Below are 24,295 nucleotides of genomic sequence, written 5' to 3' on the forward strand. Positions count from 1 at the left end.
TGTTTCAGATTTCAACTTAAGAGAAAATAAGTAGGTCGAGATAGATATAAAAATATAGCCTACTGTTTTTGGATTCGACCTGTTCCCTTCTGGATTTTACTCTTCACATTGCTATGGGACTGATGAAACTGAAACCAGTGTGTTATTTGAATGAATCACTGAGTCTTTTTTCTTGTAGTTGAAAGCACTGGGATGACTTGACTTTTTATGTGGGTGATGTATCTTTGTGAATTTTGTACAGTTGCTTTTGGAGTGAGTGAGTGAGTGTTTATATTTATATTAGTTTTCCTTTTTCTCTCTCGTATATAGCTTTTTCCTTTTCCATTTGACGTCAACTACTCAATTTTCTTTTCTTCCTATATTTGTCATTCAATCATGGTGGCTATCGGCTAATATCCTTCAAGTTTATACATTTTCCTCACAGATAACGGGGTCTTCGTGAGGGTGTTCCTTTACTTAAAAAAAAATTTTTTTTTTTAAAAACGGTTGATTTCTACTTCCGAAACTGTTCAAGCAATACAATTGGTTACCAATGATGCTCTTTTCCTGATGTTTTGACCTTCTATTTGACTATACCCAGACCAAACCTCCCATTTCCGGGCTTTTAGTCAGAATTATAGGAGCAATTTTACGTCTTCTTCACTATTGTTTATCATGGATCTCTATGCAACCCCTCAATCTTTCCATCTCCCCAGAGTTTCAAACCCACTCACGGAGACCTCTTTCTCTACTACTTTTCCAGGCGTCACCGATGACAGGTGGGTGATTCAATTGCAGGAGTAGGTTGCCATTGATATATTCGATGAACACGCTACGCAGTCGAGCAATTTTAATTGTTAATTTATACATATTTCAATTAAACGTATGGTTTCGGAGGTTTTTGACGTAATTAGTCCCATTTTCTATCTGAGAAATATATTTTACACTGATACATTAGTGTTGAGGCTTTTAAAGTATTTTATGAATTATTTGAATAATTTACTTTAAGGTAAAGGTCGACTGACCGACAGCTCAGCTACTATTAAAATTAATTTGCATCTGTCTGGAAGTGTGTGGATAGTTTTTTTCCTGTTTCTCCAGTTTAGCGATTTGCCTCCAGCGCCTTCACTAATCTGACTTAAGTGTGCGGTAGATTCTGCCTATTATCTACAATAATTATTTTAATGAATTATATATGTATTATTTACTTGCATGTATTGGTTTTGTTAGTTATGTATTGTTTGTCAGTCTTGTTCACCATGTCCGGAATGTGCCTGTGACAGAGAGCCATTGTATGTGCCCATGAGGTAGAGAAGCAGAAAGGGATCTTCAGAGAATCTCTCTGTTTTCCCAGTAAAGTATTTGTCTACACATTTATCTGATTATATCAAAAGTTTGTTTGAAAAGTTGGATTTTATAACTATGTAGCCTGTATTGACTTTGAGTTGGTCAAGAAAATGATGAAATATCCACTGAAACGTCTATCGACTTTTTCAGTAAATATAAAGAAATGGAGGCTCTGAAATTGTCACACCACTCTTTCTGGTGTTTTTGGTTTGAAATCCAGCATGTACCTGTGTTTTGAAAGTGAAGCTAAAATGGCTCTTTACTCCAGCATTTTGAAATCAAAATGTTTCATAGGTGGCAACCGTACAGACTGTCACCTTTTTATTTGAGGGTATTTTCATACATATCTGATTTACCGTTTTAGAAATGAAGGCACTCGGATGGGACTATATACATAAAGTGCTAAAACATATTTATGAAAATTCAACATGCTGGAGTATAGAGCCAAATGTAAAAAAATGTAGCTTCACTGTCCAAGTTCATATGAAGGTGGATGTATGATCGGTGAAGTGGACATTTAAATGGTTTGTATTCTGTTCATTTGAATCTATAAAAGCATCTTCTCTTTTATGTCACTTTTGTAATAATCAGCTCTGGACAGGCCATTTGGGTGCGTTCCAGATTATTCATGCCTTTGCAAGATGGAGAGAGAGCTGACAGATTGCTAAATGTTATGATCCTGTGGTGCAAAGGTGAGGATCTGCTCCCTGTACCATAAAAACTTGGGCCTTATGTAGACACCAGCCTATGTTACAGTATTCCTTGGGCGCAAAGCCCCCACTACTAGTGGGCAGTGGTGGAAAAGTACCCAATTTTTGTACTTGAGTCATTTTCAATTAAGGTATCTTTACTTTTACTCAAGTGAAAGTCACCCAGTAAAATACAACTTGAGAAATTATTGGGTTTAGATATACTTAAGTATCAAAAGTAAATGTAATTGGTCAAATGTACTTAGGAATCAAAAGTATAAATATTGTCAAATTCCTTCTATTAAGCAAAGCTCACATTTTATAGTTGTTATTTTTATTTACGAATATCAAGGGGCACACTCCATCTCTCAGATATAATTTAAAAACTTAAGCATGTGTAGCGATTCCGCCAGATCAGAGGCAGTAGGGGTGACCAGGGATGTTCAAAATGTTGCGAGTACTTTTGGGTGTCGGAAAATGTATGGAGTAAAAAGTACATAATTTTCTTTAGGAATGTAGTGAAGTAAAAGTTGTCAAACATATTCATTGTAAAGTAGAGTTACCCCAAAAAACGACCTAATCAGTATTTTAAAGTATTTTTACTTAAGTACTTTACACCACTGCTAGCGGGACAACTCCAATGTATCTGGAATGTCAAACTTGTCCGTTTTCCATGGGAGACTATTTCTGGAACGCACCCATCAACACTTGGTCATACAACATGAACATATTCCTTTGGTATTTTATTTGAAGTTTACTATAATTTACATCACTAAAATTATATTATAAATCTATCGATCCACTCGGCGCAGTCTTGATTTGAATTAATTTACTTTTCGTTGGTTGGATTTGACTGGATGACCCATTTGACTCCGCCCATATTACAGGTCAAATTTAGGGGATTCCCCAACGCGTGGAAGAAAAGTATAAACATATTGTGCTGGCAAACTTAACACCCCCGGCAATAACAAATGTGAATTTACATATACCGAGTTAGCTAGCTACACTTCACCGGCAACACTGCAATCAGGAGTTTCGGGGTAATCAGATCGGAGAAGGTAAGTTAGTTCACGTCCACCACCAAATGATCAGAGCAATCTAGTTTCAGGAGAACATTGCTTGGTTTGTGGCTTATGGGTTTTGTTATACATCATTCAGGTAGCCAATGACTGTACTTCTTTGATCTATGAGACTGACTTGAATGGGGGTTATCTAGCAAGGGAGATTGTACGTCGGCATTGTTTTATACCTAGTTAACGTTAGATTGTGTTGAAATTATGTACGTTTGTTAGCTATTGCATAGTCATCGTGGCAATAACACGGAAGTGAGCCTGTTTATGTATGAAAGGCAACGTTTTGAACCACACTTAGCATGTTGAGCCCTACCATTCTAATTACTACGAGCTAAGCATTTTGATATGTCTTTGCAATTTGTATTTTATCCTGTTTAACGTTAGATGGTAAATACTGTAACGCTTATTTCGTCTCATTCTTATCATATTGCATGTTTCTAATTGCTTGTCTCCTTTCAGCCCCGGTTGGCTTTTCTTCCCAGCGTGCTGCTTTGAGGTGCTAGAGAACAACATCATGGCTGATCTGGCGGAGAACGTGTCTCTTCCCCTCAGCCAGGAGTCTTTCGAGGACCTGTGGAAAATGAATTTGAACCTGATGTAAGAAAAAACGTGCAGTATTACAATTGAATGAGTCGGATACTGAAATGTGTTTTGTTTCTACCTCAGTTTTGTCTCTCCATCCTCAGGGTTATGACCATTGGTGAGTGTAGACATAAGCAAAGCAGCTGTTGCTATCACCATCAGCTCCAAAGTTTTGACAATCTGAACTGTTGAATTGTGACATGATCAATGTCTGCATTTGGTTGTTTTAAAGTCTCTCTCTCTCTCTCTCATATCAGGGCAGTTCAACCACCTGTAACCGAGTCTTGGGTGGGATATGATAATGTACGTTTCACTGCAGCAAGTAATTTTTCCTTGTGCATGTTATTTCTATGTACTATTTCGCCAGTTATTTTAATGTTGTCTCAAGTTACAATTTCATTGTTGCTGGAAACAGATGTTGGTCTCTCCATTGCAGTGCACTATTTACCTAACCATCTTTTTAGGTATTGCTCTGATACCATTCGTTGTATTAAGAAAAACATACTTCTCTTACATGCAGCTCATGATGGAGGCCCCTCTCCAGGTGGAATTTGATCCGAGTCTGTTTGAGGTGTCTGCAACGGAGCCTGCACCCCAGCCCTCCATTTCTACCCTGGACACTGGCTCGCCACCTACCTCCACCGTACCAACCACCTCTGACTACCCCGGGGCCCTGGGGTTCCAGCTACGTTTCCTCCAGTCCAGCACAGCCAAGTCCGTCACTTGCACAGTAAGTCTAAGGAATTTGACACCCTCACCTATGTTTCTAGGGCCTTTAAAATATTTGTATTTAATTTTTTCACAAAAATAATAGGACTTTTTTTTCCTTGAAGAATTCTGATTTCCCCCCCCCCCCCCCAGTTTTTTTTCTTCAGGTTTAAAAAAAAAAATCACACTTTTTCATAGGAACAACATTGGTCCACGACAGTGCTTAAACCACATCAGGAGACCACTTTTGATGTCTGGGAAAAAATATTCTGTACTGCATGTATGTGGCAAAACGAATGCCCACCTGATTGATAGGCAATTCATCATGATGTTCTTCTGCCAAGTAGGCCTACTTTGCAGTCAACAGTTAATTGAAATGTTTTTTTGGGGGGGGGGGGGGGGGTCTTTAGTTTTGGCATTCTAACCAGTTACACAACACAAACAAGCGCATTCCCTAGCCATTATGCCTGGTATGACAACTGCTCAGCCTTCGACCGCAAGGCACTACAGAGGGTAGTGCGTACGTCCCAGTTAACCCACTGTTCCTAGGCTGTCATTGTAAATAAGTATTTGTTCTTAACTGACGTACCTAGTTAAACTAAGATAATTGGGGCCAAGCTTCCTGCCATCCAGGACTTCTATACCAGGCAGTGTCAGAGGAAGGCAATATAATTGGCTGCAGCTACCCCTAGTCATAGACTGTTCTCTCTGCTACCACATGGCAAGCGGTACCGGAGCGCCAAGTCTATGTCCAAAAGGCTTCTTAACAGCTTTTTTAAATATTTTTTTATCTTAAAGCCTTGTTGTTTAAGTGCTTGTAAGTAAGTATTTCACTGTAAGGTCTACCTGTTGTATTTGGCGCATGTGACACAACATTTTGATTTGATAAATTCCCCATTTTTTGGGGGGGGTTGTCTTTCTGTTGCCAATTTGGTAACAGAATGATGCATTTTAATCACTTAATAAATCATTAACTAAATTGTTATTAGTGGAAACGGTAACTAATTATTTGGTTTTACTTTACGTGTTACTTCTGTGAACTTTCATTGTCCCTCATGAGGGAGAGATTTGAAAATATCTTTAAAATATGGGGGTTTTTGGTAACAGAATGACAAGACACTAGGCAATATTTCTTAAACCTACAGAAGGCAAAACATTTCAGCAAAACTAAATATAAACGTTGATATTAGTTGTCAGGGTTCTTTCACTTCAACATTGTATTTGTGTATTTCTAAGATCCCTTTTCCATCTGTTTTTACCAGATATCAAAGCCTTCACATGTTTTTTTCCGACGGGAAATGTTTGAGAAATTTACATATGCCTTCATTTCTAACAAACAGACTCTTAGCATTCAGTTGACACAATTCGATGTGCTCCTATGGACTTCACGTTAGTGCTCATGGGGCTTTTTACATGGAAATGCACCGGTATAGCGCCGTAGTTTTTGTCATTTGAGTTGATCATTTTGAATATAACTAACATTCCATTCAACATTGGTCAACAAGGTAGTCCTTTTTTTTGTGACACTTAATCGTCCTAGATTCTATTCATACATTTGCAGACGAGTATATAGTCTAACGCATCCAGTTAAGCATCCGTTGAATGCACATAGTAAATCACCTAGGCCACTGCAGAAAGTTAAATAAGGTCCAGTCCTCCTTTATCTGTGCGGTGTAGCAGAAGGTCTCAAAGAGGAAGAGGGAGCCTTGCCACACAAGAACATGGCAGGATCATCCTTTTCTGTTATTGTAAAATCAATTGCTAGATTTAACCTAAATCTTTGAACAACTTGGCCCATCAACATGTTAGACGAGTCTCATGGTGGCCCTTCTCTATCTTGTCGATTTTTAAGACTGATTCACAAGGCATTGTCCTAAGACACGACGGGTTTGTTTATGATTTCAACAACCCCATCTTTGCTATAAGAGATTTAACTAACACGACACCTCCCCGCCCTGCGTCCTGTGCTCAGTTTGACTGCCGGTCAGTAAAATGTTCTCTTTTTACACTCTTATTCTTAATTATTAGCACCTTGACACCCAATGTTTTATTCATGTTTTTGGGGATGTGATCATGGTGTTTACATGTTAATGTGGCGGTATACACATATTTATTATTATTTTTATTTCACCTTTAATTAACCAGGTAGGCTAGTTGAGAACAAGTTCTCATTTACAACTGCGACCTGGCCAAGATAAAGCATAGCAGTGTGAACAGACAGCAACACAGAGTTACACATGGAGTAAACAATAAACAAGTCACATGAGGTGTGGGCTTGATATTACAATATCTGATATTGATCTTAGTGTCTTTTTATAATAGTAACTTCCATCACCAGTAGGTGTCTCGTACATAGCATATCGATTATATACTGAACAAAAATATAAACGCAACCGTTTCAAAGATTTTCTTGAGTTACAGTTCATAAGGAAATCAGTCAATTTAAATAAATTCATTAGGCCATAACCTATGGATTTCACATGACTGGAAATACAGATTTGCATCTGGTCACACATTTTTTTTTTTTTTTTATTAAGTAGTGGTGTGGATGGGAAAGCCAGTCAGTATCTGGTGTGACCACCATTTGCCTTATGCAATGCGACATATCTCATAGTTGCTCTCATATCATATCTCATATCATAGTTGCTCAGGTTGATTGTGGCTTGTGGAATCTTGTCACGGTATCTCTGTGCATTCAAATTGGCATCGATAAAATGTCCGTGGTTTATGCCTGCCTGCCTGCCCATACCATAACCCCACTGCCACCATTGCACACACTGTTCACATCGGCAAACTGCTTGTCCACACAATGCCGTGAAAGTGGTCTGCGTTTGTGATGACTGTTGATGTACTGACAAACTCAATTAAAACAATGTTGGAGGCGGCTTATGGTAGAGAGATAATATTTTATTCTCTGGCAACCGCTCTAGTGGACATACCTGCCGCCAGCATGCCAATTGTACGCTTCCTCAACTTGGGACATCTATGTGACAACTGCACATTTTTTTTGTGGCATTTTTGTTCCCAGCACAAGGTGCACCTGCGTAATTGTCATGCTGTTTAATTAGCTTCTTAACCTCTTGCTCCTACCCGACACGCAGGCGTCCCATCTAGACATCTGGAAATGCAAATGCACTACGCTAAATGCTAATAGCACTCGTTAAAACTCAAACGTTCATTAAAATACACATGCAGGGTACTGAATTAAAGCTACACTCGTTGTGAATCCAGGCAATAAGTCAGATTTTTAAAATGCTTTTCGGCGAAAGCATGAGAAGCTATCATCTGATAGCATGTAACACCCCAAAAGACCCGCAGGGGACGTAAACAAAATAATTAGTATAGTCGGCGCTACACAAAACGCACAAATAAAATATAAAACATTCATTACCTTTGACCATCTTTGTTGGTACTCCTAGATGTCCCATAAACATCACTATTGGGTCTTTTTTTCCCGATTTAAAATCGGTCCATATATAGCCTAGATATCGATCTATGAAGACTGTGATCAAGGAAAAAAATAGCGTTTTATAACGTAACGTCATTTTTTTAAATTAAAAAAGTCGACGATAAACTTTCACAACACTTCGAAATACTTTTGTAATGCAACTTTAGGTATTAGTAAACGTTAATAAGCGATCAAATTGATCACGAGGCGATGTATATTCTATAGCTGTACGTCTGGAAATAATGTCCGGGTAAATCTCAACCAAAATATCCGGTCGGAGAACGGAACAACTGCGCTGCCTTGTGTCTGTTTGACCAAGAAACAAATCAAAGGCAAATGACAACTGTTGACATCGTGTGGAAGCTGTAGGTATTGCAACCTCGGCCCCATTTAATGTGGTTCACGTTTAACCATGGGCGCATGGATATATTTTCCCATTTTCAGTGATCAGATTTTCCTGCACTTTTCGATGAAACGCACGTTCTGTTATAGTCACAGCCGTGATTTAACCAGTTTTATAAACGTCTGAGTGTTTTCTATCCACACATGCTAATCATATGCATATACTATATTCCTGGCATGAGTAGCAGGGCACTGAAATGTTGCGCGATTTTTAACAGAATGTTCGAAAAAGTAGGGGGTAGGAGTAAAAGGTTAATGTGCCACACCTGTCATGTGGATGGATTATCTTAACAAAGAAGAAATTACTGATTTATGCACAACATTTGAGAGAACCTTTTCGTGCATTCGGAAAACATTTTGTTTTTATTTCAGTTCATGAAACATGGAACCAACACTTTACATGTTGCATTTATATTTTTGTTCAGTGTTTAAGAGATTATGGGTTTTTGTGAAATAAAATCTGAAAAAGACTTAATTTAATTTTAAGTTTAATTTGAAATGGTTACATTCGCTTAAACATCTTCTACTTGCAACAATGTTACTGATGTTGGTATCAAACTTGTACAATGTAACTCATTGTATTCAGGCATTGTAAATGTGATGGGAGCTATATAATTTACTTTATAATGGTACATTTGCAATGTGGCGGCTAAAAAAACGTAATATTAATAATGCCTAACATTGTACTGTCGTAAAACATAATACTTTCACTGGAATGTTTTAATAAAGCATAGTAAGCATAAGGTTTAAATGGCAATGGTAAAGTTTGCCTGTGAGGACATGTCTTGACTTGCCTCAAAGCAGGGCTGGGGGAGGAGTTTCAGTCCTGGCCATATGAACTGGGGGAGCAGCTTGATATCAGGACTCATTCATAATCTCAAGAGTATATCAGGAGAGGAGTGATGTTTATTTGGAGGATGCTGGGCTGTCACAGCAGCCTAGAGTTTTAATACAGTTGATAAGAATCAAGAGGACTTTACACAGAAGGTAAAGAGATTCCTCTTTTGTCCAAACTACTTGTAATGATCAAATTTCCTTCACTAATTAGATCTAAACTAAGTGCTCAGAAATAACTACATTTTCTACTGTCCGACGCTTCAAAGGGGACTTGGAAAGGTCCAGGGCAGAGTCAGACAAGAACAATGGGGAATCGGATTTACTTTGTGAATTTTGGCCATGTATACATGATAATTTTGTGAGTTCAATCAAACTATCAGAAAAATAGAAGTTCGTTAGGCCTACTCATCTTGTTGGCTGACAAAGTAAATGTGGACAGTTCTTCCAATATCTTCAATATGCACCTCGGAATCCGAGAATATGCACCTCTGAATTGGATGAGGACACCCGCCGTTTGGATCCAGTGACCAAATTTCGTATGGTGAAGTTTGTATGTTGTTGCCATAATATCTATCACACTGGGATTAGAACAATGCTGACAGTTTAAGCAAAGACCTATATATTGTTTTTGATTTAACAAACTCTTTCTCTCTCCAGTACTCGCCAGACCTGAACAAGTTGTTCTGCCAGTTGGCGAAGACTTGTCCAGTTCAGATCGTGGTGGACCACCCTCCTCCTCCTGGAGCAGTGGTACGAGCCCTGGCCATCTATAAGAAGCTGAGTGACGTGGCTGACGTGGTGAGACGCTGCCCTCACCACCAGAGCACCAGCGAGAACAATGAAGGTACACAACACAGCAGGAAAGACTACTCTTACCCATACTAAAACATGTTACATTGATCTAGAATGTGCTTTGATGCAGTATAGAGGGTCCACACTATAAAACGTCATTTTATACTTGTTGCCTATTGAATGAGTAACGCAAATGTTTTGACTGGTAGGATATCCTCAAGTGTGTCGCTTAATACTTGTGTTTTCTGTGCCTTAGGTCCTGCCCCGCGAGGTCACCTGGTCAGAGTTGAGGGGAACCAGCGATCAGAGTATATGGAGGATTGTAACACTCTGAGACAGAGCGTGCTCGTCCCCTATGAGCCTCCTCAGGTAGGTCCTAAATCTAAATCTATGTAATATAGGCTACACCTTCACAATAAATCCATGATTTATTTTAGATGGGTCTAAAGAAACATGATATGAAGAAAATGTAGTCTATTTCAGAAGAACAGAATAGCATACTCTGAGTCGTCCTGGTCTGGCTATGCCATATGGCTGTAATACACTAGTTCATTTAACAGACAAGATTTGCTTAGAATTCCATGACATTATTTTGTTGTATGAAGAATACAATTGAACAAAGATTAATCAAATATAAATAATATTTTCTTCAAACGATTTGAGGGAGTGCACATGTGGCTATTCAGTGAGCGGTTAACAAAGAAATATGTATTCCTATATGCTTAATTTAGTTATTAATGTAACTTTAGTTGTTCTACAAACGTCGGGCTATATGTTTTGATTTTAATGCATTGTAAGGCTGCATGAACTCTGATTTGAAAAAAGTCACTTGAAAGGCATCAGCTCTGCTTTGTTTTTTTGCGCAGGCTGTAAACACTTTGTCTGTCTCTCATTCACAATTTGAGAAGCAGATTTCCCGGGCAGCATCCCCTTTGTGTGGCCATAATGCACCCTAAAGAAGAGCCATGCCTTTTGTGGCCCTTCTACCTGAGTGCTGCCTGCAATGAAGCACCTCACTCACACGTCTCTATCACACGATCGGGTCTTTCTCACAGGCTACAAGTGAAGACAGACACATCAGGGACTTAACTGCGCACGTCCTTATCCAATTCTGAGATGCATATTGAAGATATCGGAAGAATCGTCCACATTTTTATTTTTTTTACTCAGTGAGGGCTGATGCAACAGATCAGAACGTTTGGCTTAAAATATTGATAGACTATTATGCTACTTCACATTATAAGTGCAGCTATCCGCACACGGCAGTAGGCCATAAGCACGACTGTTCCATATATAATTCACAAGTGATAGGCTAGTATTGTCACCCATCAGACTATTCTTGATTTAACCTTGTCTTTACATATACTAAATGTGTGTAAAATTAGTTTTGATTTAGAATGGACCATTATCGTGCACCTGTCTCGAAGCAGGGGAAAAATACATGTAATCCATGCACTAAAATAGTGAATGGAGGACGCTTTTCCTGTTGTTCATTTTCATGCCAGCCAGGTAGGCTACACTCCTGTTGTAAATATAAGCAATGTGCTTAATATTAGGAAAGTTAAGAAATAAATATAGTAGGCCTAGCCTATAGAAAGCTGATGAAATCGTCCTCTATTTAGTAGAGGCCATCACCCTGTTTTCTCGCTCAATTGCATAGCCTATAGAAATGTTGCGCAACATGAGCTCATGGGCTCTCATGAAGTGTTTGATTAGGTTTTTGATCACATTTTCATTTATGTCAGAGTGATTAGAGGGACAATAGAGTGCTGAGTACCAGGCAGTTAGCAAGTTTGGTAGGCTACTAATGACCATCAGCAGCATCAGAGCTTGGAGAAGCCTAATTACTGCGACTAAACGGTCATGTGAAATTTGACAGCCTTCATGACTCGTGACTGCCAGTGTGGCGGTAATACGGTCACCGCAGCAGCCCGAGTTGACACTCAACTAAAACCTAATATTGTGCAAGCCATTTTTACATGCATTTGAGTTCTGGAGGGGCCGTGCAGATGTGCAAGATCAGGAATAGGCCACCTACCTCTCATTGGTCACTCCAGGAAGCAGCCCGCAGTTTGGCTAGGCTACAGATATTGCCTGGGGTTGTTCGGCATGCAAAATGACTTGTAGATCAATGAATGTCAACGTAGTTACATCCATAGGGGAGGCATAAGTTGTTATGAAGGATGAGAGGTATTTTTGGAAGGTAGATAAAAGGTTATGAGCATATACATTTTGTGAACCGATGATTGATAACGTTTTAAGCTATTTTTCTGACCCGATGCATGCTACATTTGGATCGGTTGCACTTTGTATATTTAACATTTGAACTGGGGACTGATGCGTATCGGTGAAACTTTACATCCCGTGTGTGTGTGTGTACAAAAGTATGTGGCCACCCCTTCAAATTAGTGGATTCTGTTATTTCAGCCACACCCGTTGCTGATAGGTGTATAAAATCGAGCACACAACCATGCAATCGCCATAGACAAACATTGGCAGTAGAATTGCCAGTACTGAACAGCTTAGTGACTTTCAACATGGCATTCATCCTGAAAAGTGACTGAAGTTTGCCAAAAAGCACCTGGATGATCATCAAGACTCTAGGAAGGATGTTCGATGGACAGATAAGTCAAAGTATAACTTTTTGGACGACACGTGTCCCATTATGCCTGCCAAAAACCAAACACTGCATTACACAGTAAGAACCATACAGCAAAGGTCAATGACTTGCCTTAATAGAATGAACCATTAATTCTGCTCTGTATCAGAGAATTCTACAGGAGAATATGTCAGTCCATCCGTCTGTGAGCTGAAGAGCAGCTGGGTCATGCATGATCCAATATGCACAATCAAGTCGACATGAAAATGGCTAAAAAGCAACACATTTTAAGTTTTGGAATGACCTAGTCAAAGTCTCCAGACCTAATCCCAATTCAGATGTCGTGGTAGGACTTGAAATGAGCAGTTCATGCTTGCAAACCCACATGTCGCTGAGTTAAAGCAGTTCTGCATGGAAGAGTGGGCCAATATTCCTCCACAGTGACGTGAGCGACTGGTTAACATCGACAGGAAGTGTATAGTTGGAGTCATTGTAGCTAAAGGTGGCACAACCAGTTGCGTGTAAGGGGGCAATTACTTTTTCACCCAAGGGTATTGGGCGTTGCATACATTTGTTTATGTAAGTGTTATTAGTTCATTCGGGTTCCCTTTATCTAATATTAGGTTTTGGTTGAAGATCGGCTTCACATTCCGCTTCAAAAATATGCAGAAGTAGAGAGGATCAGAGAGGGGGCAAATCCTTTTTCACAGCACTGTATATGTTTTGTAAGAGGGAGCGTGTGTTTGGGGGTGTCCATCAGTCACAGCTGTCTCTCTATCTGGTTTCCCAGGTGGGATCAGAGTGTACCACTGTGCTCTACAACTTCATGTGCAACAGCTCCTGTATGGGAGGGATGAACCGCAGACCCATCCTCACCATCATCACTCTGGAGACACAGGAGTGAGTGTCATCTAATAATCCATTTTAGACTGTTGCTCCATTGATTGTCTTTGATTTGTCTTCTCTTTTTCTTCATTTTACTAATTAATATAATAATAATATATGCCATTTAGCAGACGCTTTTATCCAAAGCGACTTACAGTCATGTGTGCATACATTCTACGTATGGGTGGTCCCGGGAATCGAACCCACTACCCTGGCGTTACAAGCGCCATGCTCTACCAACTGAGCTACAGAAGGACCACAATTAGAAAAGCATCATTTGACTGAATTAAAATAGAATTGACCCCAACCCTGGTCCTGGGTTGACCCCCAACTAATGTCTTGTCATAGTATGACAGTGGTGGGAACTTCCTCTCCCGTTCTGCAGGGGGCAGCTCCTGGGTCGGCGCTCCTTTGAGGTGCGTGTGTGTGCCTGTCCTGGTCGAGACAGGAAGACAGAGGAGATCAACCTGAAGAAGCAGCAGGAGACAACCCTGGAGACCAAGACCAAGCCTGCCCAGGGAATCAAACGTGGTAATTGATCCTGACAATCTTAAACCGATGGTCTTGGGGTTGGGATTAACATAAAATGGCAAAAAGAAAGATGTCAGATCTTTGGACATTGCACTTTAAAGTTGGATGATGGCTGATAAAGGTTGACATTGACCTATGACCCTGAGTGTGAGCAGTTCCTCATCGTGTGTGTCATGTTTGTGTTCTTCTAAGCTATGAAGGAGGCCTCCCTGCCTGCCCCTCGGCCTGAGGCCAGTAAGAAGATTCATCGTCACTCCTCCCCTGCTGTGAGTGACGATGAGATCTACACTCTTCAGGTAACTGCTCAGAGAACAGACCAATGGAAGTTTTTCTCGTCCCCTTCAGAGATGCCTAGTCACTAGTCTGCTGTTGGCTGTTTGTGTATACTGTGTGTAACTGGGCTCATCTGCCCATCCAGATTCGAGGGAAGGAAAAATATGAGATGCTGAAGAAGTTCAATGACAGTCTTGAACTGAGTGAGTTGGTGCCTGTTGCCGACGCTGAAAAATACCGTCAGAAACGGTGAGTTCACTCACTTCGCTGACAACACATCCTCGCTTTCTCCCGCTCTCTTTCCCTTATGCAACATTACAATTTTCCCTTTTGTGCATTTGGCTCTCTCGTGTGTGTGTGGGTCGTTTCCTTTTCCGAGTCTTATTCAAATGAAACATTAAATCCCCTACAGCCTCACCAAGAGAGTTGCCAAACGGGACTTCGGAGTGGGGCCGAAGAAAGGGAAGAAACTACTGGTGAAGGAGGAGAAGAGCGACTCTGACTGAGAAGGAGAGCGAGTCGTTCCATGTCATTTCAGCAAGCCATGACACCCACCATCTCATTGTTCTGACATTGTTTCTGTAATTAGAAACAGGTAAGATTGGCACTCCTAAAACATTTTGTTGATATGTACATTTTATCTTGGAGAATTTAAGCTTATTGATTGCACCAAAGTTGGCCATTTTTTAATTGATAGGATTCAGATAATATTTAAGAAATATAGTACCCAACATCTGATTTGGCTAAAACCTCTTCCTACCAATGAGTAAGAATGGTGAATCCCAAAATAAATGTCAAACGCCACCTAAATGTCAAACGCCCACCCCCAACATCCAGTATACAGTTTCAGTTCTGTTTGACAAGTAGTATGGAGCTCTAGATGGTGTTATCTGAATCCTATTAAAATTGTCAATTTGGGTGCAATCAATTAACTTAATTTCTCAGATTAAATTATATTTCAACAAAATGTTTCAGGAATGCTAATCATATCTGTTACCAACTACAGAATTGATTTCAGAACAATCTGAGATGGTGAGTGTTAATTCTCTTTCTTGTGCTTTTTGAGGTGGAACAACCAGAGAGAGAGAGAGAGAATTAACCCGTTATGCTTAGTTTCTGTTCTGCCAAGTAACCTTCCTTTCTATTGATTGAGGGAATGCAAGCACGGTTGAACTGTTGATGCTTGCAGCTTACTAGCCTTATGTTAGCAAGCTGTTTTAGGTCTCTTAAGTGCAGGTTGAGGTTATTATTCTGTCATGCTTGTGTGCACCAAAGCTGCCCATATCAGTTGGTTGGTGGCCCATGCAGATCCTGAATCTCTGTTCTATAGTTTTACTCACTCTCAGAGGACAATTAACTCCTGTCCTGTGAGACTGTCTTGCTTTTTGCAGAAATGTGAAATTATCTACTTTTCTATATAAGTACGTGCATTTCCCTGTGTTCTCTGCACTGTACATTTAGCTAACAACCTAGCATGGTCATCACTCAGTCATTTTTGAATATGAAAGAAAAGTGTGTATTAGAGTACAGGGGCCTGACTGGTTCATAACTGATTACGTTTAGTTAGCAAGGCCTATTGATAGGATCCTCACTTGAATAATGGGTGAACATCTGAACATCTACCTCCCAAGTCATTTTATATTGTGAACTGTAAAGTTGGGTATTTTTTGTCCTGCCACTGCCTATACGTGTCTAGCTCAACATGTCTGTTCTGCGAAACCCCTTTTTACCATGATGTATGCTTTGGTAGTGTCTTAAGAGAGCCTTACTGGAAGAGTAGCTGATTTGGTCCTGTGTGCCTAGAATAAGTTTGGAGTAGAGAACCTTCTACTGTTCTGCCAAATAGACTCCCCTCACGGGTAGATGCTTGCTGTTTTCAGAACAGGAGTTTGTAAGACACTGCAGAAATCTAGTAAAAAAAGTGTTAATTGCAGACTTAGGTGGATATTTTTTAAGGTCCAATTATTGATTCTTAACTTTTTTTGTAATTTTGTATCTTAAAAAGTTTTTGTACCCTTTTTCATTTTTCATTTTTGTTAAGAGAAAGTGTATACACACTAGAATATCTACCAAACAAACACTTTATTACACTGCAACAGAAATACATGGACTTTTTCATAAAATTATTAAAGAAAAAAAAATACTTTTCATTGTTTGGCTTGGTGTGATTTATTGTATCTACAGATTATATGTATTAGTAAGTGTGACAGCATGCATGGAATGTAAAAGCATCGGCAATACATCTCACGTTACATTATTATTGATGAAAATATTTCATAAAGTGATTGGTCCAAGCTTGATCAATTTTAGTTCATATTGATGGCTATTAAACCAACTGAAGTTCTGTTCATTCCTCATATATATTGTGTACAAAAATTAATAAGTGTTGGTCCCATGTTTCAAGATCCCAGAAATGTTCCATATGCACAAAAAGCTTATTTTGTGCAAGAACATGGTAACATCCCTGTTAGTGAGCATTTTATCCTTAGTCAACATAATCCAACCACCTGACCGGTGTGGCATATCAAGAAGCTGATTTAAACAGCATGATCATCGCTGCAACTCCGGTACGAACTCGAGAGAGCGCAAAGGTCGAGAGCCATGCGTCCTCCGTAACATGAACCGCCAAGCCGCACTACTTCTTGACAAAGTGCTCGCTTAACCCAGAAGCCAGCCGCACCAATGTGTCAGAGGAAACACCGTACCCCTAGTGACTCTCAGCGTGCATGCGCCCGGCCTGCCCCAGGAGTAGCTAGAGCGCGAGACAAGGACATCCCTACTGGCCAAACCCTCCCCTAACCCGGACAATGCTGGGCCAATTTTGCGCTGCGTCTTGGGACTCGCGGGCCGGCTGCGGCACAGCCCAATATTGAACCCGGATCTGTAGTGACGACGCTAGCGCTGCGATGCAGTGCCTTAGACTGCTGCGCCACTTGGGAGGCTTGGAAAATCTCATTCTGATTGACTGGGCCTAGCTCCCCCATGGCTGCGCCCCTGCATCCATAGATTAGGGCCTAATGAATTTATTTAAATGGATTGATTTCCATATGTGAACTGTAACTCAGCAAAATCTTTGAAATAGTTGCATGTTGTGTTTATTTTTGTTCAGTCGAGATACTAAATATATACTTCATAGATACTAGATGTATCATCCATGGAGGCAATAGGAGGGCTCTTTAACAGATATTTTGAGGTCACGGTTCCAGAATCAATGTTGCTGTACACCATAGGGTTGTTTCCCTCACACTGATTAAGCCTAAACCTGAGAATCTTCATTGAGTTAGTTTTTTAGTCCAGTGCGAGCAGGAACTGCCCCTATGATGGGTAGAGGGTAGGCTCTTCTGACACACATGAGTTTGAGGTTCTAAGATTAGGTAGGGGGGGGGGGTCTAGTCGACATCTGTGACATACTTCGGCGATGAGATGGTGATTAGGGTGCGTCCATCCAGTGGAGCAAACAGAGGATACAGCTTCTCCTTGAAGTTATCCGTGAATGTATAGATGTGTGCCCGGGTCTCCGCATTGTAGAAGGAGATTTGACCCTCCTCGTAGTCCAGGAAGATGCCCACCTTGCGGGGCAGCATCTCCATGGGCAAGGAGGTCTCTGTCTTGGTGCAGGCGTAGAACTGCCTCGTGCTGCGCCACAGGGCCCAGTAGCCTTCTGCGGGGGTCATAGGGAAGCGACCGTGGCGTTTGGACGTGGCGGTGGTCAGACCGACCCTCCAGTATCCGTTGTTGGCCAGGGTAACCTCCCAGTAGTGACGTCCAGAGGACAGGCCCTCCCAGCCCAGGACGCAAGGCCAGCAGTCATAGCGCTGTGTGCTGAAGGCCACCTCTGTCGTGCAGTGAGCCTCCTGGACCTTCTTATGGTCGTCTGAGAGCAGCAGCCATGGGTGGTTGGTCATAGGGTCCAAGTTAATGTCAACTATGTAGGAGGACAACATGAGAGGAGAGGTTTTAGTGTAGTTTCAGGGCAATAGAGGACCCACAATTGAAATTATTTGTGCAAACCTTTTTTTCTATTATCCTCTGTTATTTTGAAAGCACTGTGTCCACCTGTGTGGCTGTAATTGTGTTAAAAGAAGAAAAAAATCTAATCAAATCTGTCCATCTAAATACATTTTCATGTCACTCTACTGCAGGGTTTCCCAACTCCGGTCCTCGAGTACCCCCAACAGCACACATTTTAGTTGTAGCCACAGACAAAAACACCTGATTCAACTTGTCAAGGGCTTGATGATTAGTTGACAAGTAGAATCAGGTGTGCTTTTCCGGGGGCCACAACAAAAATATGCATTGTTGGGAGTACCTGAGTTGGTAAAACACTGTACTGAATTATGAAATGCAGCAAATGAAGCATAATTACCCGAAGCACTGCAGATCCAGTTCCACACTGAGTTTGGGATGTACTTAGGTGTTTCTGTCAATTCAGGAGAAGAAGAAGATAAGATACCTCAATAACATTCAAATGTAAAAAATACATTTTCAAACATTCACAGCCAGAAAACAGAGATTTGGATGTTAGGGGAGGGGGGAGCATACCTGTTTTCCAGGTGCGTTGTTTCGTAGCCAGCCATAGCTGGGGAATGATACCCTATAGGAGAAGCAAAGAGAAGGGTTGCGTCAGAATTAGGGGCAATGCCAGTGGATGTGGATGATCGAGAAAGAGAGCAGCGGCTAGAGGGCATGAACAGGAGTAATAAAGGAGGGCACTTTGATACCAATGGGCAGTTCTAGAGGGTAGTATTTCATTCCAAAACTGTTGACTCAACTGTCGGTAATAGAAAGGTCAGCATGAAATATTGCTGATGAATTGTCTGATCTGATAACGATTTATATTGGCTGGCCTATAGCCCCTTTGATTAGGCGGCTTGCCTTATCACTGCTTGCGTATATGAACTTTATCTGGAGCTGTCCTCCCCTTTTGATTGACAATATGTTATCCGAGGACAATATTCTAGGTGAATCGAAACCTAACTCAAATGGTGTGTTTTGCACCTGAAAAAGGTAAATGGTACCAATCATAGCTTGAAATAGTAAAGATATTTAATAAGACTGGATCCTACAAAGTTTGAGAGAAATGTGTGGGTGGCAGGGTTATGGTTAGGGTTGAACTAGCATGTGGACATTAAGCTAGGGTTTTGTTTCGGGTCAGGATTGAACATAGGGTTAGGGCTGTGTGCCTCACCGTGCTGCTGTCCTGTTCCTTCAGTAGAGACCAGGTGATAAACTCCAGGAAGGGGAGGAGAGTCACCAGCTTCTTCTTATTCAACTCCAGCCGTCTCAGCATCTGGGTCAGCTCATCCCTCATCAGACCACATCTCTGAATGGACACAAACAGTGCAAGGTTCATTAATTAATTTGATCTTACTGAGACTGACTCTGACCCTAGATCAGGCAACCTCTACCTACACCAATGATATGTGTCAATCAGAAATGTTGGCTATGGCTGGAAAAAACACACACACCTCTGTGACACTCTGCAGCTCCTTAGCCCATTCCATGATCCTCTGCTCTGCCTGTGTGGAGGGTTCAGGATCCTCCCTGTTCTTCTCCAGGTCAATGAGGTCACCTCTCTCCTGTATCCAGGGACTCTGTGGAACAGAGTAAAACATATAAAGTATAGCCAATTATTGTGTCTGTGTCAGTGTCTCATATAAATGAAATAAATAATTGTTATGAGTAAGATTAATGGATGCTCAATTGATCATCCTGGTTTGATTTATTCACATCGTAGTAAAGTATAGGGCAACCCCCCCCCCCCCCACACACTCTTTTTCTGTCATGTCCAAGTCAGCCTCATCCATATTTTACAGTATGAATATGCAAGTAGCTCGAGATGAGATTTGTGAGAATATTGTTAGTAACCCACTCACTGTGTCCACTCTCTTCAACTCCTCTGCCCATTGGAGGATGAGTTTACGACACTGTTCCAGACTCTGTTCGCTCTGCTGGTCCACTCTGACATTCTTACTGCGCTGCAGAACAACACACAACAACAAGTTGACTTACATAGCACTGTAATTTACACTCAAATACTATTTGAGCGTTTCCTCTAGCCTGCCTAGAGTCTCGATGGGTGGTGTTTACAGTTGTGTGACTGTTCTATTGGTCCATTAAGTCAGGCACGCTCAATCAAGCACAGATAAAGTATTTTAAATGATTTCAAATAGTATTTGAAGCATAGGTTTGGAAGACGTTCTGTAATTTGCCCCAAAGATTCTTCCCATTCATATCTCAGCCCACCATACCCACTCCTGTCCCAAATGAGCTGATGTAGCGTCTCCCCCACCAAATTTAGATCCAGTATCTGGTAAGTTCTTTCATAAGAATTATACCGTTTAAAAAAAAATCAACCACAGTGATCCATGGATTTATGGCATACAGTCCTGAGCAACGTTTATGAAAGACCCATAAAACAACCACAGTGAAGGCTCTATTTCCTTGTCAAGGGCCATTCTGGATTACGACTCAGGATAAAGGTTAAGATAAAGGGCGATCCATTTAATCAGACGGTTTTGGGGGATTTTGTACTTCGACATCTCCTTGTCCCAGATTCAAATCTCGTCGTAGTTTTTCATTAAGGGGACATATGACTTTCTATAATCTACATGCCGTACTGACATACAGTGCATACACTGTAGATAGAATATGATGCATAATATTTAGCTCAAATGATCAAATCCAAAACAAAGCATGGTTTCCTTTAGTGATTTCATTTAGTTTCTTGATGTGAATGTGAAGTGATTTACTATCCATAAGCAGACAACGAAAGAACTCAACCAGGAAACCATAATGACAAATCCATAACTAGGAAATGCATTTTCTAACAGCATGAAATAAACTCCATTATTAAGCCATAAAAAACTAAGACATCAAGCTGAGTTGTCTCATTTTAGTCAGAACGGGACTCAATAGAATTTGACATGTGTTTCAATTGATTCTGCTCAGCAACCACAAAGCTTTCAAAAAGTACATTTAAAACAGAGATTAATTTACACTCTTTTTGCTTCATTTACTCAGTATATTTAAGCAATAAGGCCTGAGGAGATGTGGTATATGGCCAATATATCACAGCTAAGGGCTGTTCTTATGCACAACCCAACGCGGAGTGCATGGATACAGCCCTTAGCTGTGGTATATTGGCCATATATCACAAACCCCAGAGGTACCTTATTGATATTATAAACTGGTTACCAACGTAATTAGAGCAGTAAAAATAAACGTTTTGTCATACCCATGGTATACGGTCTGATATACCACGGTTGTCAGCCAATCAACATTCATGGCTCGAACCATCCAGTTTATAAAACATTTACATTTACAGGTGTTATACATACCAGTATACCGTGTGTATACCTGTGTATACCTAGGGGTAACTGATGATTTCAACTGTCAATCTACATTACCCTACAACAGAATGCCGGCTCCCATACAGTGTTTCAGTACTCCTACACATACGAATTAAGACCGATCAAGAAATATACAAATATACATACAACAAAGGATTTGGGCCCAACTTGGGACCCAGTCCCTTAGTCTCAGGCCTACCTAACCAAACCTTATACAGTAAGGCCCAGCCCAGACAGATCTTCTGTCTCAGGCCTATCTTGCAGACCTTATATATTTAGTCTCAGGCCTACCTTGCAGACGACCTCCACCTGTTGTTTCCACTGTGTGATGAATCTAACACAGTCCTGCAGGCTACGCAGGTCCTTTAGGCCCTATAAGGAAAGAGATTGAAAAAAGAAAAATCAAGCTGTCAAATCACTGTCTCTAACTTTCACTGCCATTATCCATATCATTTATTCTCAATCTCTCTCTCTTTCTCGCTCCCTCTCTCTCTCTGACTGTAATGTACATCCTGTACCTTTTGTCTGGATGGTTTGCTGCTCAGTTGTAGTTTAGGTGCCGAGTTGTGAGTCTGTAGGTCTTCTGGCAGTTCCCATCGTACTGCCCCGATCGAGCTGTTCTGCGTTGCACTCTCCTCGACATCGTCGAATTCTGACACACATGCACACGAAACCAAACTTTGTCAATTGATTACACACATTTTACATGGGTTAAAATGAAATCTGTCTGATAAGGATTTTTTTCTTATGTGCATATGCAGCTACTGGGGCTTACAGGCATGGTTACATATCATATAAGAGGCCTCATAGGAAGTCTGTCACAATGCTGAATCAGCAATAGTAAACAACTTACTGATCTTCTTCTCTTTGAGAATACTCTTCTTGAGAATACTCATTTTTTGGATGTTTTTAGAGTCACTTTAGTGCTTTTTTTAATGCTATTGGTGTAGAATCTGAAACAACATTCACATAGTAGACCTTAGTACTCTCTTCAACACAAACATAGTTGCCTGCCGGATCAGTTTGGCAAGTGCGTGTGCGAATTGGTATTTTCTTTTATCACTGAGCTATCAAATAATAGCACAAATCAATATGCAAACCTGCGGCAATTAAAGTCACACATCCTATCGATCCGTATAACTATCATCCATGCAAAAGGAACAGGGCATGCTATTGGTTATCATTGCGAAATAAAGAAAACTTTATTTTTTACATTTACTCTAACTGTATGAAATGGTAATAATCACATGGACTCACCTCGCAAAGACAAAAATGTCACACAAACTGATTGAAGGATAACCAAAACAAGTCCAACTTCATTGAGCATGTTTAAATTGACACTAATTAAACAGAGAGGTAATCATAATAATTTATATAAGCAGTGCACATATATATAACTGATAAAAACCTCTTACCCTGTGAGGGTCCTGGCCTAGAAGCGAAAGAGGCAGAGACCTGGTTGTGTTCCGTCTGCTACGGTGAGAGAGAGAGCTAAAATACCAAAAGCCTCTGGCACAGAGAGACTTGAGTCTCCCAGACAGAGAGTCACGCTGCTATCAGCTCGACCTTTGGTCCTTTTTATGGATTCCCAATCCCAGCAGATCGAGCCTTCATCAGATCAAAATCACCCACCATATCTTTACTAGCCTAGTGGTTAGAGTGTTGGACTAGTAACCGGAAGGTTGCGAGTTCAAACCCCTGAGCTGACAAGGTACAAATCTGTCGTTCTGCCCCTGAACAGGCAGTTAACCCACTGTTCCCAGGCCGTCATTGAAAATAAGAATTTGTTCTTAACTGACTTGCCTGGTTAAATAAAGGTAAAACATTTTTTTTTTAAATCTACCTGAATGTAGAGATGCTCTTCTTTTTTTTTACTGCATATGATTTAACATAACGACAGGGAAAGAAAGTCAATTAACTTTGTTAAACAAATCAAATCTACTAAATTAAAATACACCACAGATTTTGGTACTCGATTTATATGCACTACCGGTCAAAAGTTTAGAACACCTGCTCATTCAAGGGTTTTTCTTTATTTTTTACTATTTTATACATCATAGAATAATAGTGAAGACATCAAAACTATGAAATAACACAAATGGAATCATGTAGTAACCCAAAAATGCTAAACAAATCCAAATGTACTTGGATGCTTACTTACGAGCCCCTAAACAACAATGCAGTTAAAAACAATAAAAACAGATAAGAATTAGAAATAAAAGTAACAAGTCATTAAAGAGCAGCAGTAAAATAACAATAGCGAGACTGTATACATGGGGGTACCAGTACAGAGTCAATGTGCGGAGGCACTGGTTTGTTGAGGTATTATGTACATGAAGGTAGAGTTATTAAAGTGACTATGCATAGATGATAACAACAGAGAGTAGCAGCAGTGTAAAAGAGGGGGGGGGGGGCAATGCAAATAGTCTGGTTAACCATTTGATTAGGAGTTCAGGAGTCTTATGGCTTGGGGGTAGAAGCTGTTTAGAAGCCTCTTGGACCTAGACTGTCACTCAGGTACCGCTTGCCGTGCGGTAGCAGAGAGAACAGTCTATGACTAGGGTGGCTGGAGTCTTTGACCATTTTTAGGACCTTCCTCTGACTCACCCTGGAATAGAGGTCCTGGATGGTAGGAAGCTTGGCCCCAGTGATGTACTGGGCAGTTCGTGCTACCCTCTGTAGTGCCTTGCGGTCGGAGGCCCGAGCAGTTGCCATACCAGGTAGTGATGCAACCAGTCAGGATGCTCTCGATGGTGTAGTCCACAATCATCTCCTTTGTCTTGATCACGTTGAGGGAG

At 40.7% G+C, this 24,295-nt stretch overlaps 2 protein-coding genes across 3 annotated transcripts; one reads left to right on the forward strand and one right to left on the reverse strand.

The window, feature by feature from the left end:
- The first annotated feature begins 2,892 nt into the window (after positions 1-2,892).
- tp53 (tumor protein p53) lies at positions 2,893-16,295 on the forward strand. Of its 2 annotated transcripts, none has more exons than XM_046314808.1 (11): positions 2,893-3,073; positions 3,548-3,685; positions 3,928-3,973; positions 4,191-4,400; positions 9,723-9,909; positions 10,114-10,226; positions 13,247-13,356; positions 13,727-13,872; positions 14,065-14,168; positions 14,291-14,394; positions 14,558-16,295. In XM_046314808.1, exons 2-11 carry the CDS (start codon positions 3,603-3,605, stop codon positions 14,649-14,651), a joined length of 1,197 nt encoding a protein of 398 aa, XP_046170764.1. In that variant the 5' UTR covers positions 2,893-3,073; positions 3,548-3,602; the 3' UTR covers positions 14,652-16,295. The 2 variants fall into 2 exon arrangements, with proteins under 2 accessions (XP_046170764.1, XP_046170774.1); XM_046314818.1 differs by lacking the exon at positions 2,893-3,073 and adding an exon at positions 3,151-3,173.
- LOC124005487 (E3 ubiquitin-protein ligase TRIM39-like) lies at positions 16,211-23,058 on the reverse strand. Its single transcript, XM_046314794.1, has 10 exons — positions 22,913-23,058; positions 22,351-22,450; positions 22,016-22,149; positions 21,789-21,869; positions 20,022-20,123; positions 19,614-19,739; positions 19,334-19,468; positions 18,688-18,739; positions 18,512-18,565; positions 16,211-18,070 (listed from the first exon to the last, which is right to left on the reverse strand). Exons 2-10 carry the CDS (start codon positions 22,391-22,393, stop codon positions 17,535-17,537), a joined length of 1,263 nt encoding a protein of 420 aa, XP_046170750.1. The 5' UTR covers positions 22,394-22,450; positions 22,913-23,058; the 3' UTR covers positions 16,211-17,534.
- Between the last annotated feature and the right edge of the window lie 1,237 nt (positions 23,059-24,295).

The sequence above is a fragment of the Oncorhynchus gorbuscha genome, linkage group LG02, assembly GCF_021184085.1.
Source record: "Oncorhynchus gorbuscha isolate QuinsamMale2020 ecotype Even-year linkage group LG02, OgorEven_v1.0, whole genome shotgun sequence".
NCBI classification, from domain to species: domain Eukaryota; kingdom Metazoa; phylum Chordata; class Actinopteri; order Salmoniformes; family Salmonidae; genus Oncorhynchus; species Oncorhynchus gorbuscha.